Source organism: Perna viridis, chromosome 13, assembly GCF_037379345.1.
Source record: "Perna viridis isolate PV_CMFRI_1.1 ecotype Kerala chromosome 13, ASM3737934v1, whole genome shotgun sequence".
NCBI lineage: Eukaryota > Metazoa > Mollusca > Bivalvia > Mytilida > Mytilidae > Perna > Perna viridis.
Window position 1 is genome coordinate 27,867,491 of NC_142457.1, and position 18,992 is coordinate 27,886,482.

At 32.9% G+C, this 18,992-nt stretch overlaps 1 protein-coding gene across 4 annotated transcripts in view; it reads right to left on the minus strand.

The window, feature by feature from the left end:
- Positions 1–602: 602 nt before the first annotated feature.
- Positions 603–18,992, minus strand: part of LOC148600196 (uncharacterized) — a 47,012-nt gene continuing 28,622 nt past the window's right edge. For 2 of the 4 annotated variants that reach the window (XM_088559238.1, XM_088559240.1), the window contains 14 exons: positions 16,571–16,778; positions 15,627–15,889; positions 12,948–13,158; positions 11,161–11,400; positions 9,958–10,095; positions 8,453–8,650; positions 7,684–7,941; positions 7,047–7,254; positions 6,460–6,626; positions 5,994–6,155; positions 5,621–5,677; positions 5,186–5,315; positions 4,122–4,231; positions 604–2,906 (listed from right to left, as the gene is read on the minus strand). In XM_088559238.1, the coding sequence (XP_088415364.1) occupies positions 2,866–2,906; positions 4,122–4,231; positions 5,186–5,315; positions 5,621–5,677; positions 5,994–6,155; positions 6,460–6,626; positions 7,047–7,254; positions 7,684–7,941; positions 8,453–8,650; positions 9,958–10,095; positions 11,161–11,400; positions 12,948–13,158; positions 15,627–15,889; positions 16,571–16,778 (2,391 nt within the window). In that variant the 3' untranslated portion in view covers positions 604–2,865. The other 2 variants (XM_088559239.1, XM_088559241.1) reach the window with 2 other exon arrangements.

Sequence of the window (18,992 nt, forward strand, 5' to 3'; positions counted from 1 at the left end):
CCAATACCTAACCAAATCCTTCATTCCTATGAGGCTGATTTTCAGGTGATATTCAAAGCAAGAAAATCGATTAGCCATATCCTTTGAAAATCCTAGTTTCCGCTATAATATGACGTTTTGTCGTTATTTAATGCAAGATTGCAAGATAATGACGTTTTATTCATTGCATTTACCATTTTAGAACTTGATATAAAGGACACTACAGACATTACTAAGTCATCCTGATATCTTGGCCTTATTTCAGTGACCGATGGAAAGGTAAAACTCGATACAATTTCGATGCATTTCCATTCCGTATCGTAAATTTTCCTTTCATTTGAGACATTCAGCACATCTGTGTAGAGTTGTCATATCACAACTGTTTGCAAGAGTTTATCGAAACTACGCGGACATAGTTTTACCGTGCTAGACGTCTTACAATTAGGCTTTGGGAAAAGACTAGAGTTATGTTGTTACAAGATGAAAGTCGTCACTATAGAAGATTTATGGTATTCGTCATCATTAACTCTTGGACCGTTACGGTGTATCCATCCGCCACATGAAAACTGATTTGTTCAACGTGTCATAATTTTCCTTTCCTCTTTCACCTACCCTGGGCATGACTTTCTATGAGCAACTCGGCAGGTGTTTCTAGAAAAGCAGAGGACGCTTACCCTACCTGGTCCATGCTCCCAGTTTTAAGTGGAGTCCGAGAAGCTCATTTACTTTTGTTACTTTATATGTATTATCTTAGTTATTTTATTTTATTTTTTTTTGTGTGTGTGTCTGTTTTCTATGTCTGTTTTCCATGTCTGGTCTTTGTCCTTGCATTACATTCTTTTGATTTCCGCTGGAATCTTGATTACTCTTTAAAGCTCTAAAATAATATCCATCAAACCATTTTACTTGATACAGTCAGTATTAAGTGTTAGTTCCTAGAACAATCAGGCAACGGGAAAAATTTGGAACTATGGAATATTAATAATCACTCGTATTATTTAACTATCTACAGCAATCAACACCATAAAAAACGATTTATTCACCTTGACATACTTAAAAGCTCGTAGAACCACTGTCATGGTAAAAACGTGATAAACACATGCAACACATAGGCTGCGTCTACTCAAGTATATGAAGAAAGTAATCCCGGAAACAGCATTGTTGTAACACGTGCTGGTCATTTATGTCATTATTCATTCCCGAGCGATACAATGGGACATAAAAATAGCAAGCCCGTGGTAAAACAATGACAAAATGGAGATTCCTTGATTTATTTCTTAACTACCCTTTCGAATACCTCTTCTCTTGATTTACCTTACAAAAATAGTATATACAACTACATTATTTAGTGTAATGTTACAGCAAACCTTTTGCTTCCGCGTTGTTGTATGTGAACCAGAAATCTAAGACTTAATTACAAGGAAAAGGACACAACATAAAATGAGAAATTATCAAAATAACACGTACAAAGAAATGAAAGTAATTGAGCAACAAGGACTGAATTATCAAATCTTTGATTTAAAACCAAAAAGCTGTGTTATTGACGATTTATACATAAAACATCATTTAAACACAAACAAACTTATAAATTCAAGAACAAAATTTGAATTCTGTTCATATGGCGTTGTTTAGAGGGATAACTACATATTCCTTTCGTCGTTTGTCTACCCCGGAGTTGACTTTTTATGAGCAACTCGGTGGGTGTTTCTAGAAAAGCAGAAGACACTTACCCTACCGATGTACCTGATCCATGCTCCCAGTTTTTAGTGGAGTCCGAGTTGCTCATTTGCTTTTGTTACTTCGTATGTATGATTTTAGTTTTACTTTATGTTCTTTGTTGTGTATGTCTGTTTTCCATGTCTGGTCTTTATCCCTGAATTGCATTATTTTGATTACCGCTATAACCTTGGTTCCCTTGCTTACTCTTTTACAGCAAAAATGTTTTCAAAGAAAGAGGAAAAGAAAAGGATCACGTTGAACAGATCAGTTTTCATGGCGCAGATGGATACACCGTAACGATCCACGAGTTCATGATGACGACCATAAAACTTCTGCAGTGACGACTTCATTTTTGTAGCAATATAACCCTGTTCCAGAGCCTATTTGTTAGAATTGTAGGGCAATACAAAAGTCTGCTTAGTTCCGGCAAGCTCTGGCATAATGTATGAGTTGTGATATGAACACTTCATAAGCAGGTGCTGAAGGCATGTTGCCACAGATGAAAGGAAAATTGACAATTCTGAATGAAAAGTCATCACCTTTGTTATCAAGTTTGGTCAATAGTTTTCATTTACCATCGATTTCTAAGTGTAGGTCAATATATGAGGCTGACTTCACAGTATGTGTAGTATCCTTTATCTGAAGTTCTTTGGGGGCAGATGTGATGTATCAAATCCTCAAAATTAGGATTATTTAAAAATAATACCTCATCTATATAGCGGAAACTGAGATCTGGCTAAATGATATTAAGGAATAGGTCAGCAAGTAGAGGAGCACAGTTTGTTCCCATTGAAATGCCAACCGTTTGCTGAAAAACGCGTCCACCACACTGGACAAATATGTTGTGGAATAAAACTTCAAACATTTTGTAAACATCTTCTCCTGTATATTTGGAAGATGATTCGAAATTATTTCTTACAAAGTATGAGGAATCTCTGCCAATTAATGAATTCAATTTTTTTTCTAGAAATTTATTAACCTGACATTTGTTTGAAGAATGTGACACTTCTTTTTAAATGCCATCTATGACATGATTTGTGTTAAGTTTTACTCAATGTGACACAAGCATTTAATTTAACACAAAAGTTATATGTCTTAATTGTCGTATTTTTAAGAACCACAGAGCTACAAGAAAGTCGGTTGTGTCCGTGGTCTTCATTTTCTTTTTTATGTCCATGAAATATCTCTTTCTGGTCTTTTAGGATAACCTAAAAATTATAACAACATATACACGTAGGCTTGATTTGAGTATGAATTAAAAGTATCAAATTTCATGATGTGACTACATACTGCATATATACGGCATAGCGTGTAATTTTGGCGTATTTTAGTGGTCTGTCTAGAAACGCCAAAATGAATTCCGCAAAATAATTACTCTGAGCTATGATACTTATTATGCCCTGAAATCGCCAAATTTTAATTTTTCTCCCACAAAAATAATCCGCTATCACATATATATATATATACATATATATTATCTGGATTTGAATCAATTCAGATATATATAAGTATGTGAACCTAAATATTGATGACGAATAATTAATATTTGCGTGATTGAGCACACCCAAATATTTAAATCATGGTCAAACAGGGTTATATGTTTGCTTAAAAAAATCATGAACTTTATTGTGACATGTTTATTATATTCTTAAACTTCAAAATATGTCTCTCTGATCCCAAAGAGTGGATGGTTTTGAATTAAGACGGGAAACATATGTTAAAGAAATAAAAAAAAAAAAAAACGCCGATCTAGTCAAATACGCCAAAAAGAGACACAGTAGCTCTAACTCTAAACTGCAGACGTTTATTGGAAAGACTATTATTTTCATATTTTCTATCTTTGTGGTGCTACCTGTTAAACCACCTTTTTTAATTGCAAATAATGAGAGATTCATAATCAAATCGAAGAGTTGTCATTGTCATGGTGAAAACAAACTTTCGGAAATATTCTTTGGTTACTGCCGATGTGTCATGGTCAGATCACGCGCATTTTGACACCGTTTTTTTTCAGAACGTGCAGGCAACTTAAAAAAATATACCAAATGAGAAACCTGATAAACAAAAACTATTGGATTTTACAGCATATTAGCAGTAAAAAATGACTCTTAACTGCAGCAACTACAGTAACTACATACAAACATTTAATTTAGCGAGTTTTTATTTGTTTCTCATACGAACAACTTTGAAAATTGTATTTTCTTAACTATGATGCACATGGTCGAACATGGTCCAAAAGTTACCTATGTGTCCAGTAGGTCAGGTGTAATAATAGAAAATGATGCATATGTTTTAAGAATGTATATGCATGGTACATTTGTAAAAATCCTTTTTATAATCTAATTACAGTAACGGATAATTTATTTACACAAAAATGAAACAGACATATTACAACACTACGACCACTACAAAATATTACTACTTACCTTTAGGCCATGGTGTGTTTGAAAGGTATTGACGTGATGGATCCTTTCTATCCAAACTGTTAAACAGGAAAATACTGTCATTCGCAAACATAGATCCTTGAGGTCTGTCACTGATATAAAATGGATGTGAAATAAGTTGATTTTCATTTTACAATCTTCATTCATAACAAATGATGCAAAACGTTTTAATGTGCAAATAAACCTAGAGAAAAAAACCTTAAATCTTACTTAAATTTTGACTTTTCTTTATACAATATTGCAGGTTTGCCCCCGTGCTGTAGAACAAGTTGTCCAAGTCAATTACGTTAATATCCGCATTTTTACTTTTTATGCTGACTAATAATTGGGAAAAGACAGTAACATGTGAAATTATTCTTAATTGACATAATACAATCAATTAAAATGTTTATAAAAGTTGTCTTTTAATAACAAAATTCCAACTAAAACATTGAGACAATTATTTAACAACAAAATAAGAATAGGAGGATACTTCAGGCGGAAATCAACATGTATTGAGATTTTGTACTATCAATTTAACACGTTGTGATAGTTACAATGTAATACTGGCAGACGTCATGTATCTGACCACGGTCATGAAATGTTGGCCATTCATGAGAATTTGTGTCGTTGTATTACTTTTCAGTTTAATTTTGTCATTCACCTATTAATGTGGATTTATTACTTTTGTTGTCGGGGGCTTTTCAGAGCTTACTTCAAACTGTGTTTTGACTTGTTGAAATTTTTTGTGATCTCTGAAGTATTTGTTATTTTATATTTATGTTATACGCTGGTGCATTTTTCACCATGTTCATATGGTCGTCCTGTTTGAATTTATATCGTAATAACTTACAACATCATAGTTAAGTTTTCAAGGGTTAAAAGAAAAAAAAACATTGATTTATTATGTTGTGGTATTCAAATTTTGCAGCTGGTCACATAAACCGATTTCAAATATTTGGTGGCAGTTAGCGTAGTTTTTTTATCGATTAATGTGAGAAGATGCATTTTCTAATCGTTTAACTCAACCTATTTTTGGTGAATGCTTAAATTGCATTAAAACATACCTTAGATCAGCTTCAGAGCTTAGCGGTGTAACTTTTTTTGGTTTCTTTATTAACAAACAAATACTAAGTACAACGACGGTAAGTAGTATTGGAAGTCCAATAGAAAGACCAAGTATCAGGAAAAAAATATCTAAAAGGTGAACTTTTAATTAGTTTTAAGAACAAAGAAAACAAATAGTTCACCAATATTTTATAAAACTTTAAGATATCCATATGAATTATTTTAAAAGCATGTGTTATCACTATAATTATTTCAAAAGATGTTACATCTTTATATCATTGTAACAGTTACATAAAGTAACATTGATATCAGAAACATTTTGTTATAATGTTCAATACTATCTGAAGTAAAAACAAATAGCTGAAAACAATTTAATTCAAAATGCAAATTGATATTTTAAGGTGAATGTTTTATGGCATTAGCAATGCAAGTACCTTTAGACAGTGTATCTTCAGTTCGTTGAGTAGTTATTTGGACGCCTGTTGTATTATCTATTGATGAAAATTTCAATCTTTGATTACTAGTATTTCAAAAGGATAACATTTTCACATTTACGTTGGAAAATTACATGATAATCATTTTTTACTGTATCGAGGAAATTTCATAGACAATCACTTTATATTTTTGTTTTTTCGTCTTTCTATCTTTCATATCCTTTGTCACAATCTTTTAAAAAATCCTAAATGTAATTGTCATTTCATGCTATCTATACGCAGTATATTTCTTCATGCATCAAACAGCTATGGCTTTTTTCAGGTTTGTATACTTTGTTAAAATATGATAATAAAGAACTCATGACATATTTACCTTGACACGTTTTATTTACTAGGACATATCCGTTATTACAACCTCCGCATCTATAACCCTGACCCTCTGTTATTGTTAAGGAAGGTGAAAGGCCAGTGCAGTACCGATGATTTCCACAGGGATAATCGTCGCATTCATTTACACTCTCTTCACAGTCGTCGCCTGTGACAACATGGTTGAGGAAAATGAAAGTGTATTTTATCATCTTGATTTTATTATTAAAACTTACTTAACTGGATTTAAATGATAATGATGAAAATAAATGTATGTTCAAACATGCTACGTGCTAAGAACGAAAAAAAAACATCAATTTCAAAACGCATTTCTAAAAAAATGATACTGAATTATTTAGAAAAAAAAAGATTCTGTATTTGAATGAGTGAGGCATCATCAATTATTCAATGACATTCGACGTCACAGCGTATGTTGTATTTGAATTAAAAATCCATATTGGAAGTAAGCATACCAGTGAAACCAATATTGCAGTTGCATGCAGCTATTTTGAAATATTCGTATGTCTGGTTCCGAATAGTGTTGTAATCACATGTTCCCTGGTTAGTACACCCACTGCACAACACAACATGTACTTCTATAGGTTCAGCTGTTAGATTGTGTTCATCTACCACGGTCACGCTATCAAAATAAAATTCGTGATATTTATTCTTGTGTGCTTTTTTCATGTAAGTGAATACATATTCTTTCCGGTATCGCCATTCTGACGTCAGAAAAATCAAAAGAGAGTTACTTCCCATAGCAAAAAAATATCCCTCAAAATGCCTTAATACCCTTGCGAATACATATTCCGTACTGGTAATAAACAAACAACAACCACAAAATAAGAAACACAAATGAATACATATACAGTAAACTCAAAAACATATCAATACTTTTAATTCCATATATTACTTACTTTTTTTTCTGTTTATTGGTCGATCAAGATATTTACAAAAGGGTTGCTTGAATATTTTTTTTTCTCATAATTTGTGAGAATATTCGGAATGAACTCATATGTAAAGACTTAAAGACCGGTCCCATCAACAATAAATTATTCACATAATTTGCTCAGGTACAAGACTTTCTGGTATCCATGTCAAAACAAACAATTCCCCATCACGCGACTTGTTCAAACCGGAGTTGGGTTCAGATATGAGGACAAACTCGACATTATCTGTTTGACTTGTCACATTGTAGGAAAGCGTCACAGGCATGTCCACTTCTGCTTGCACAGTTGTGTTTCCATTGATGATCGGTGCTTCATATCCTGTTATATTTACGATTGCATTAATTCATATGTTTATGCTGTCAGCCTTACCAATATAAATATAGCTTGGTTGTAGCCCTACGTCATAAAAATGTATACTAAAAGATATTTTTGACAACTGTCAATCTGATAATTAAAAATTTCAATACAGAATTGGAAATTATACAGGCAAGTGTCAGTGTATTTCGAGGAAACTTTAAATATAAAGTAGTATTTTTAGCATGTTAATAGATAAAACAATGAATTAAGCATCTATAACACGCTTAAATTAACTGAATGACAAGAAATTCTTCATAGGTGTTTGACTCATATGTCTTGAATAATCTCACGGCATGGTTTAATACAGGAAGCTAGGTTTGTATTTCCAATGTAAGGATTGAGTTTTGTTATATTTAAAACACACACCTCTGGCTAGGAGACACAACATACCTAGTGTAATAACGTCCTCCTGGTTCGATAGATCAGTCTGTAGTGTAGCCAAAGCAAACTGCTCATCCCCTGTTGCTATATAGTCGTACAAGCAAGGCTTATTTAATGAAGAATTACCACCACACGCAGTTATCTCTCGTTGCATAGTTGAAAGATCTATCTCATCCAAAAACACAGGAGTGAATTCAGGATCTCTGTAATCGTGTGTTGATTTTCCATTCGAGTATGTAAATAATGATGTTTCCGGAGTTACAGCCCCTGAACAATCGAAATGTTTTTGTTTATATAAATAACTGCAATTCGTACATGTTATGTTAATTCATCTTCTTACTATTTTCTATATTCTGGCGATATGTATTTTTACGATTTATCTAATAAAGAATGTGATCTTTATATGTATATCCGATCTTTAAAAGAAATAACATTTTTAACTGCTGTGCTGATCTTCCGGAAGTTTACAAACGTGATATTTCTATTATTGATAAAATGTTGATGATGAAATATTTTAACAAAATAATATGTCTCGTTACAAACATATATGGTTATGTGATAAAAGCAACCATGTCATACAAACACACATGTTTCGGTTACATAGGCAACCATGTCGTACAAAAATACATGTCTATGATACATATGCAACCATGCCATACAAAACTACATGTTTCGCTTACATGGGCAATCATGTCATAATTAAATATACATATATCTGCAATTATGTAATAATTTATTTTTTTTAATTATTGCAAGAGCTTTGCATCGTAAAACTCACATAAGTTTCCAAACGATTCATATAGGTCTCTTTCTGTTATGTTTGTGGGTATGGACGTTCTGTTTGGTAGTATCAAATCATTATTTGGATCCCCATCAAAGTTTCCCAGTAACCCTGATACCATGCCGTGGTAATCATCTGGCACCGTGATGCTGAAAATTAATTGTCTGTTTCCGACACTTATTTGTAATTCTATGTCTGTAAACAAAGAAAACAAAATGAAGGGATAAGAAAATAGCAATAGGAATATTGAAAATGCATCTATCATAAAATCATTAAAAAAACGTCGCTTCCATTGCAATTATGAAGTGTGTGTTTGTTGCTTTAGTTCATGCATGGTATAACATCAAAAAGAGTTGTTGAAGGCCTTTTCAACTATTTTACTTCGGATGCAAATTGCATGCAGGAAATGTTGGTCATTACTATTTACTATCTGTCGTTATATTACTTTTATTTTGATTTTGAAGAAATTGCATCTTTCTGTTTAATACGTTTGTTGTAATAGCCTTCTAGGGCTTACTTAAAGGTGTGATTACACTTTTTGAAGACCTGTTAGTGAGCTTTAAGGAGGTAGACTTAGAGTAAGGAACACAACCCTTGAAAATCATTGGAACGTTTGTATTCAGCATCTTACATCAATCTGATGGAAGCGTCAAAGTAACTTGGATTGATTTCATTCTGTTTCAAATGAAAGCTTAATAGGCATTGGTGGAATTAAATATGATAAAAACTTATCGCTAATTTCAAGAGGTGTGTCCCTTACCCTAGGTCTACCTCCTTAAAGTTCCACGCTGGTGTATTTGTTACGTTTCACCATATCCGTTCCATTTTCCGTAGAACTCCACAAATCACGAGTTTTCGCAAATTGAGGAGCTGATCATGACTTTATGAAAAATATTACGGACGTTTTCAATCAGAGATGTCAAAGCTTATACCAAGTTTCGGTTTATTTAAAAACCGGTTACCGTTAAAATACGCTAACACGATCGTAAGATTTGTAACAGACCGCTATGGTTCGGGTAACCAGTGAAAATTCTAATTGTTAAAACAACTGGGCTTTTTCGTGTCATCCCCGAATTGTTCATCTGTATGGAAGGTTCTGGAAATTCACCAAACTTGTAAATCTGCTACTCTTTTCAAAATTCTCTAATTATGCAAACAAGCAGTATCTTAGTGAAAATTTATATTTCACAAAAAGTTTCATCTACATTCCGACATAGATCGATTTCTTCTCTGTCTTTTAAAAGCAGTCGAAAATATCTACGTCACCAATGCTTCAGGATAAATTTAAATAGCTTTATAGTTGTTTTCTAAATGAATTTGAATATGTTTTAGGCAAACAAAAACCAAATGGAGATACATGATCAGCCACTCATTGCTTGATTCTTACACAGAATGGTACTTAATATTTGAAGTTAATATTAATATAGTCTAAGTTAACTTTCTTTCAAAATCGTAACTTCATTCTTGTCATTTTTTTGTTCAAAACGGACATACAGACATACCTGGCTCTGTAAACAAAATGGATAATGTAAGATTAGTAACCCTCCTTAAAATCAAGCTAGGAAGCATTTCCTGGAAATCGTCGGAAGTGTTATAAAATTGATCAGTGTAGTCGTCCCCGTTTGAACTGATTATCATGGCTGCAGTGGAAAATGTAATTGAATAAACTTGAAGTTCAAATCCATAAAGGAACCAGGAAGGTAATATGGTGACAGAAGTACATGTACTACATACAAATGCTTATCTTTGCTGATATACGCTTAGTGTATCTTTCAAACTACACTACATGCTGTTTTAGTGAAAAAAGATTGCTGAATCCTAAAAAGTAATATGTTTTTGTTTACAAGTTAATAAGACAAAAATATTACTTTAAATCCCAACATTATTTCTTGTATTATATGGATATGAATGCTAAATGCGTTTAAGCAACAATAAAATAGACCACAAAGATGTAAAGATTTTTCTTGATTCTCACGTGGACTAGAAACAATTATCAACATAAATGTGGTAATAATTGAAATACAATTTTATTTCCTTTCTCATTTTTACTAAGCATAGTGTTTTTTTTTTCTCTCTATAATTTGAATATTGAATACAGCTGTTAGTATCGAATTAAAATCATTCAAAATCATTTGAAACATTCAATATTTATCAAATAAATGTAATCTTTTTTGTAAGTGATTCACATTTAATATTTTTTTTTTCTCAGCCTGATTTTATTAAAGTAAACTTGAAATCTTGCAAAAATAACACTTTAAAAGTATTTCGAAATTTTAGGATCTTAAGAAGTTGTATCATGAAACACAATGTCCTTAAATTCCACTGCTAACGATTCAGTTTATTTTTTTTGCTAAAATAATGATGAATCATTTTGCTGGAGTTTCTACAAGGCGTTTTCTTGAGTCCCTGCAATGACTGTCTTATATACATTGTATAAAGTAAATATTTCGATAGAGTCCCAGTAATGAATGTCATCAATACATTTTGCCGAAGTCACTGTAGACATTCTGCTAGTTTCCCGACAATGAATGTTATGGATTCATTTTATTTGGAGTCACTGCAATGAGTGTCGTGATACATTTTCCTAGAATACCTGCAACGAGTGTCGTGTTTATAATGTTTTGTGATAGTTCCGAAACAAACATTTCAATGCAATATTATGTGTGAGGCATAAAACGAGAATTTCCGCAATAATACAAACTTACAATTATGACTGTTGGAAAGCTCAACTTGGAAAGTCGAGTTCGTGTGATCTTTTGCAACAAAAGCTGTAAAAACTGTAGCATTTCTAGGTGCATCATCAACATTCGGTCGACCCGTGCGACATTGAAGTTCAAATGTTACATTTGCATCGAAAATTCTTCCAAGTATAAACTCTCCCAATCCGTTGTATATATACCGGAAGTTGTCTAGGGTTGTAATGTGTGGGTCCCCCCACACAAAAGCTTAAACACAAAATCATTTAAAGCAATTTATTATATAGATAGCAGTGATTTACCGAATGTTCTCAGTGTCATTTTTTTTTATAATTCACACTGAACTAAATTCGGTAATTTCACTCTCGCGATTTCTTCCGCGTGACAACACGAATATCAATCCGCCGTTCACAAAACATTAAATTTATGTTGAAAATAACAATGAATAATGCAGGAAATCTATATAATAAATGGGATAATCAATTGGTTATCGTGAATAACCAAAATATGATCACTCATACCAAGAACACATTAAGATTTAACTCGTGCGCGGAACAATTCCACACACTCGTTTAATCTAGGCGTTCTTCGGCACTCATGAACATATTTTGGTCATTCACTCTTTCAATTAAATATCCTATTATTATTGTGACATGAATGTTTCTAAGAAGTTAACTAGACGAAAGAAATGTAGTGTAACAGTGTGCCCCCTTCTGGAACACGGGAACCGTTACTCAATCATGTTTAGGTGAATTTGTCTTTTATTTTATAAAATCCAATAAGTCATATCAAAAGGTTTCCAGCTTTCCAATTTTTGCCTTGATATGGCCTATTGTAATATGGGCTTTCCCTTTTGACTACTCGTTTTGATAAATATTTTTGAGTTTGTCTATCAGGTTATTAAATTTATTTATTGACACTCCAAATCATCCAGTTAAGTCATTATGACGGCCCAAGTTTTTTTTTTACGATGATTTTAAACTTTGACCCAGTAGTTTAGTTGTCAGTCCTTGATCTGTTCATAGGATATTTGCGTCATTTTCATGATATTCCAGAAAGAGCTGCAGGCATGTTGAAGTCATTGTTTTTTAATTGCAAAACTTTTGGCAATATGTGACTTCATGGATTTATAACTGCTTTGTTTTTTTTTTGTTTTTTGTTTTTGGTATTGTTTTGTTTTGTTTTTTGTGTTTTGTTTTGTTTTTTGTTTTGTTTTTGTTTTTGTTTTTGTTTTTTTTTTGCATTTATGCTTTGTTTGAACATGTTAAAGGTTACAATGGCTGCACTCTCTGAAGAATAATTTGGCGCAACAAATGTGCCAGTGTAAACTGTAAATGACTTCACCGTACATGTTAAGTGTCAGTTCCTAAAAGAATCATGGTTTGAAAAAAAAACCATCATTTATATAGAGTAATTGGACTATTTGCACTATCAGAGTCAAGGAAAACAGACAAGACTTTCCATATCAAGCTGCACCATTGAGTTACAATTTCATTGAAATGCACTGAAAATGAGCATTTCAAGGGCAGATAACTTTGTCAAAAACCATATTATTCTCAGATTCTATTGAACATTTTCTGAGTAAAGCCAGTGATGCAGATATCAAATACTGGTCCTTTCAAATAGAGAAAGCAACCTTGAGTGAAATTATATTGTTAGATAGGTTGGTTTTTGACATGCATGTTTCTGATTTTTCCCATTTTGTCTGATTCGTACAAATACTGACACTTAAAATCGATATTAGAAACACACGCAAGAGAAAATTACATAACATCATGAAAAATACTAATAATTACCTCGTCTACGACGTCTCCGGCGGGAACTAATTCCAGCTGGTCTCAGATACCTGTACAAATATGACAGTTGTGAATAAACGCAGTAAACCCTGGGTTCCATTGTGTCTCTGAGGAACTCCTGTGGCTGAAGGAACGGGTTCGCTGTTGATAGGCCGGTGACAAATGGGTAACCATTAATTATTGTCCCGAATCTTTTATGGTAGCAACAGACCTTCAAAAGTAAATAAAAGTATGATAAAAAAAATATGCAATAAACGAAATAATTTTGTTTTCAATTGCTATGTCACTTTTTTCGTTCTAAAGTAGTCTCACTTCAAAAATCATAAATAAAGGCCAAATGACGGCCTTAAAGAGCAAATTCATTTTTCAAACTTTCCAAAATATTGAGAGTGTATTAAGAGTAATCAAGGAAACCAAGGTTATAGCGGTAATCAAAAGAATGTAATCCAGGGACAAAGATCATACATGAAAAACAGCCATACACAACAAAGAACATAAACATGACTAAGTAACTAAAATCATACATATATTTTTGTACAAAATAACTAAAGCAAATGAGCAACTCAGACTCCACTAAAAACTGAGAGCATAGACCAGGTGCACTGGTAGGGTAAGCGTCCTCTGTTTTTATAGAAACGCCCTACGAGTTGATCATAAAAAGTCAAGTCCGGAGTAATCGAAAGAGGAAAGGAAAACTATGACACGTTGAACAAATCAGTTTTCATAGCGCTGATGGATACAACATAACGATCCACGAGTTTATGATGACGACCATAAAACTTCTGTAGTGATGACTTCAATTTTGTATCAATATAACCCTGTTCCCGAAGCCTATATTTTACAATTCTAGCGCGATATACAAAGTCTGAATAGTTTCGGCAAGCGCTGGCATAACGTATGAGTTGTGATTTGAACACTCCATACGCAAGTGATGAAGGGATGTTGCCACAAATGAAAGGAAAATTGACAATTCTGAATGAAATGCCATCACGTTAGTCGTAAAGTTTGGTCAATATTTTTACCGTCGAAGTGTAAGTCAAGATATGAGGCCGACTTCACAGTGTTTGTTGTATCCTTTATCTCAAGTTCTTTGGGGTAGATGGGATGCATCAAATCCCCGAAATTAGAATTGTTTAAAACAAATACGTCATCTATATAGCGGAAACTGAAATTAAAGGATCAAGCAAAACGATATTCTTTCTTTCGGATCAGATCAGCTATAAAGTCAGCCCCATAAGAATGAAAGAAAAGGTCAGCAAGTAGAGGAGCACAATTTGTTCCCTTTGGAATGCCAACCGTTTGTTGAAAAACGCGTGCAATACAATGGACAAATATGTTGTCGATTAAAAATTCCAGCATTTTGTAAACACCTTCTTCTGTATATTTGGAAGATATCTGGAATTATTAAGTATGAGGAATCTCTACCAAAAACTATGTATTTGTATCTAGGTGTACCATCTTTTTTGAAAAAACAACGATGTATAATGTTTTTAAGTCGGTATTTTAACTGAGTATGGGGAATAGAAAGCATACAGTGTTGAAAAAATCATAGGTGTTTATGCTATTATATTCTGATAATAGTCTTTCACTAATTGACTGATTTGTGCAGGCGGTGTTGCCATAGATGTCACAGTGGTACAAATTCGAGTTCCGCGAAGGAAATGACCAAACATTTGCACATGAAATTAATTTCTTACAGTTGATTTGTTGTTAATTAAAGTATTATTAGTATCTTATCAAAAATAAGGAGGACAATTCGAAAAAAAAATGTGAAGTAAACTTCTTTTAAAAATATAATGTGCGCAACCCTTTCTATGCTATTGTCGGTGAGTTAAAAATGGTGGTAATGGGAAATGTATGTACAGTAAGAAGTTTGGCAAACAGAGTTGTCACATTCTGAGACGCAAGTATAATATTGATTTGTTGTTAACTCGATCATCAATCCTACATAATGACACGTAGATGAGCTGTACCTGTCCTATCGTATATCAAGTACTACGTTACATCCCTAAATAAATCCTGCGAGTAGGAATGACCCCGTCAGCAAAAGCTATATTTTAAATATTGACTTGCTGGTCGAGTGGTCTAGGGTGCTGGGTTTTGTGCAGGCGGTGTTGCTATAGATTTTATAGCGGTACGAGTTCGAGTCCCGCGGAGGGAATTGTTCAAACCTTTCTATGCTTACATTATTTGCCCTGTTTCAATTTGATCAGATGGAACAGTGCAGCGAATAGAGTCGTCACATTCTGAGACATATATATAATATTAATTTGTTGTGTGTAGTAGTCTAGGGTGCTGGACTTTGCGCAGGCGGTGTTGCCAAAATTGTCACAGTGGTACGAGTTCGAGTCCCGCGCACAGAATGACCAAAAATTTGCATCGCAAATTTCACAGTTCTTATATGGTTGGGAATTTTCAGACCCTTCTATGTATATTTATATACATACACATCATTTTTTTTCCAGATGTTGTACGTGATCTTTTTTAATGGGTTTTACTTTCATGATTAATAAAGATTACAGCGTTCCATTATGTTTGTAAATATCTTCATTGGTGCCTACATATACATATCGAGTCTTTGGCTTAAAGAAAAATACGTTATGAAATGATGACACATTAATCTAAAAATTTTTCACTGAAAAAAATCAAAAGTTTCAAAACAGTTATGATAATACATACCCTGCTTATTCCAAATTGATAATTTGCATAGCACATCATTCTGTTGTCAAGTTCTAGACGTCTTATTCTGATAAATAATGGCCTAAATCTCAATAACGTCCTTTTATTGTATGTACATATGTGTCGCTGCAATTTTTGGGCCAAAAGGATAATTCGCCTGGTCGCTTGTTGTCTAGTAAACCAACTGAGACATTTTTGACTGAGAACATTGGTTGTTTTACAAATTGTTGCTGTTAGAGACATGAAATAAATGCCTTGGTCTCCTATAACACAAAACAAAATGAGTTAGGGGTCAGAGTATAAAATGGCGCGGTGAATAATGCAAACTGAAGGCCAGACATGTAAGTGTAAAATCTGCATTCGCTTTAAGGAATGTGCAACTTTACTTATACAAATACATTTCGTTTGTTATGTCGTCAGTAATGTAATATTTAAACTTTTTTTTATTAAATTTGACAATCCATAAATATGGCCGGAAAATTAATGTGAACAAAATGAAAAAAAGTATCTTTCATGAGATTCGGCGCCTGATATACATATTCGAATCGAGGACTGGATGACGTCATCGTTCAAAATTAGTTCAAACAGAATAATATATTTTGCCAAAAGAGAACAAACCTGCCTATAGGATAATGACAAAAAAAAACCTAATACAAAAATGATAGATTTATTTTAGCTACTGGTAGGTGTTATTTCTAGAAACCACACGCAAGGAGGTAGACTTAAGGTAAGTGACATAACTCCTGAAATCTGTGATATGTTTGTATCATATTCAATTTCAGCAAAGCCTATCAAGCTTTCATTTGAAACAGAATAAAATCAATCCAAGTTACTTTGATGACCACATTAGATTGATATAAAGGGCCTAAATGCAAACGTTCCAATGATTTGAAAGAGATGTGTCCCTTGCCGTATTGAATCAATAAAACAAACGAGGTGTTTACCGTTAAGGGTGTTCCCACGATTCCTTGCCATTCTGAAAGCATCTTTGGTAAACGAGTAGTTGCTTGATAAAAAATCGTCCTTGATTTTGTAACCAATAACAACATTTTGGTTTGACAGAGGATTAACAACATCAAAGTCCTTGTAATTAACAAAGGAGTAGGTACAACTACCATCTGTAGTTAGTACAATTTGGAAGGTGACTTCTTCCTGTGAAAAGAAAGTAATTATAAGACATTCCGCCCAATAAAATGGGCATATAACTGTTTGGATGATTCATTTACAAAGGCAAACATTTGTTAATTCAAAATTTATATGAATCAAACTTCACGTGAAATATGCTTATCATGAACTTTGTGTAAAAATTTGATTCCCATGAATTTGCACTTGCACACTTTCAAAACGTTCAGTAGCCAAATTCAGATGGGAATTATCGCAGATTCATGTCAAATTTCGAAAGAGAGCAATTGAAATTCATATGAACTGAAATGATTTCTGTGAGTTCAGTTTCATCTGACGAATACTATTCGTATATAACTTTACGTTCTGTACCAAAATCGATAAGAATTTATCCAATTGTTTTAAGGAGGTAGACCTAGGGTAAGGGACACAAATCTTACAAATCATTGGAACGCTTGTATTCAACATTTTACATCAATCTTATGTGAGCATCAAAGTAACTTGGATTGAATTTCACTCTGTTTCAAATGAAAGCTTGATAGGTTATGGTGAATTTGAATATGACAAGCATATCACTGATTTCAGGAGTTATGTCCCCTACCATAGGTCAACCTCCTTTGGTATATTGAAATTGGAATCTAATTTGCCACCTGATGTTTCAAAATTGGTATGATAACCGTTTGTGTTGTCAGTGCAAAACAAGTACATTGTTCAGAGCTTATTTTTCTGTCAAAAAATCATTTAATGTTTCAAAATAACAACATGAACAAGTTCGAGTAAGCCGTTTCAGTAGATGCGTCTACTAAATTGACAGAACACTCGACGTAAACGAAAATAGTTCGACGAAACTTGTCCTAACAGAACCTAATATGACAGAGCCTGAAGGAAGAGAGACATGATTTTTGATTATAAATCATTTATATTAACATAATATTTGTAACCTGTTTCTTAACATTAAATACATATATCATATACTGTGCAATATTTCCAATAAGCAGATTAACGCGATAGCAGGAGCGTATTAAGAAATTTTTAAGATTAAGGGAGTAGTACAGACAAATAGTAGGTCCATGCTATTATATGCTAGCTTGGTCTTTATTTTGCATAAAACAGCCATTTGAAATTTGTTCAACCAATTTGGTTCTATAATCCAAGGACACACGGGTCCGCCAATAATGGTAGTAATGGACGTTACATATTCAAAAACAGAAAATAATTAAATCTTTGCCTCTCACGTATTGCGTAGAGCGCTCGAATGATAAGGAGGAAGATTGTGTGCATGTCAAAACACTTTTTTAATCATTGATTATAAGAGTAAATTTCATATCTTGAAAAATTGTAACTAATTGGTTATGTGAAAGTATGGAATAAATCACACTATTATGAAGCAGATGATATGTTGACCCTTGTAAAGACCGCTTGCAGAATCTACATTGTCATTCAAAAGTAAAAAAAATTGTCACGTTTTAATAACAACCCAATTTTTTCAATTAAATAACAATCACAATCATACAAAAATTGTAAAATAATTTACAATTGCATTAAATTACTGTGGTAATTCAATTAACTTCTTTTTAAGTAGCACTCCAGCTAAGAATCATGCAACACGTGATACATGGTCGGAAAACCTACATATTTTTATTTTTGATATTTTGCTTAAAATGCTTTAGTAAAAAAAAAATAACATTTGGTTTTTCATATAACCTACGCTCATAGGAGATAAAAATTGTATAGAATGCACTGTAGAATTCAAACTTAAGGGAGATAACTCTGTAAATGACTCTCAAATACAGTAGAATTTATTGTATTTTCAATGTTGATTATCTCCTAAGAGCAGACATACTTGAATTAATAAGTACACATTTCATAATATAGGCCCATAAAACAACTTAATTACAAAAATAAAAATATGTAGCCTTTTTCGGGGTGTATCACTTTTTCAAATTTTTCATGATTCTTACAAAGACAGCTACTTAATTACTTTTGCTATATATTAAAAAAAATTAAAAACAAATTCAATACAACATTTATACAGACATCTGATAGTTACAATTTATAATCAGACCAATATCTAGAAAAAATTCAAATGTTATTATTACATTTGATCATCATATGTGCAAAAGTCTTTCAACAGACGTAAAAGACACTGGGTTACACAAATAACCCATTGCTAAATATCTGAAATATTCAAAGACTGACAGAAAAGTAACTTAGGTTGAACGAAATGGGGGACAATCAACAATA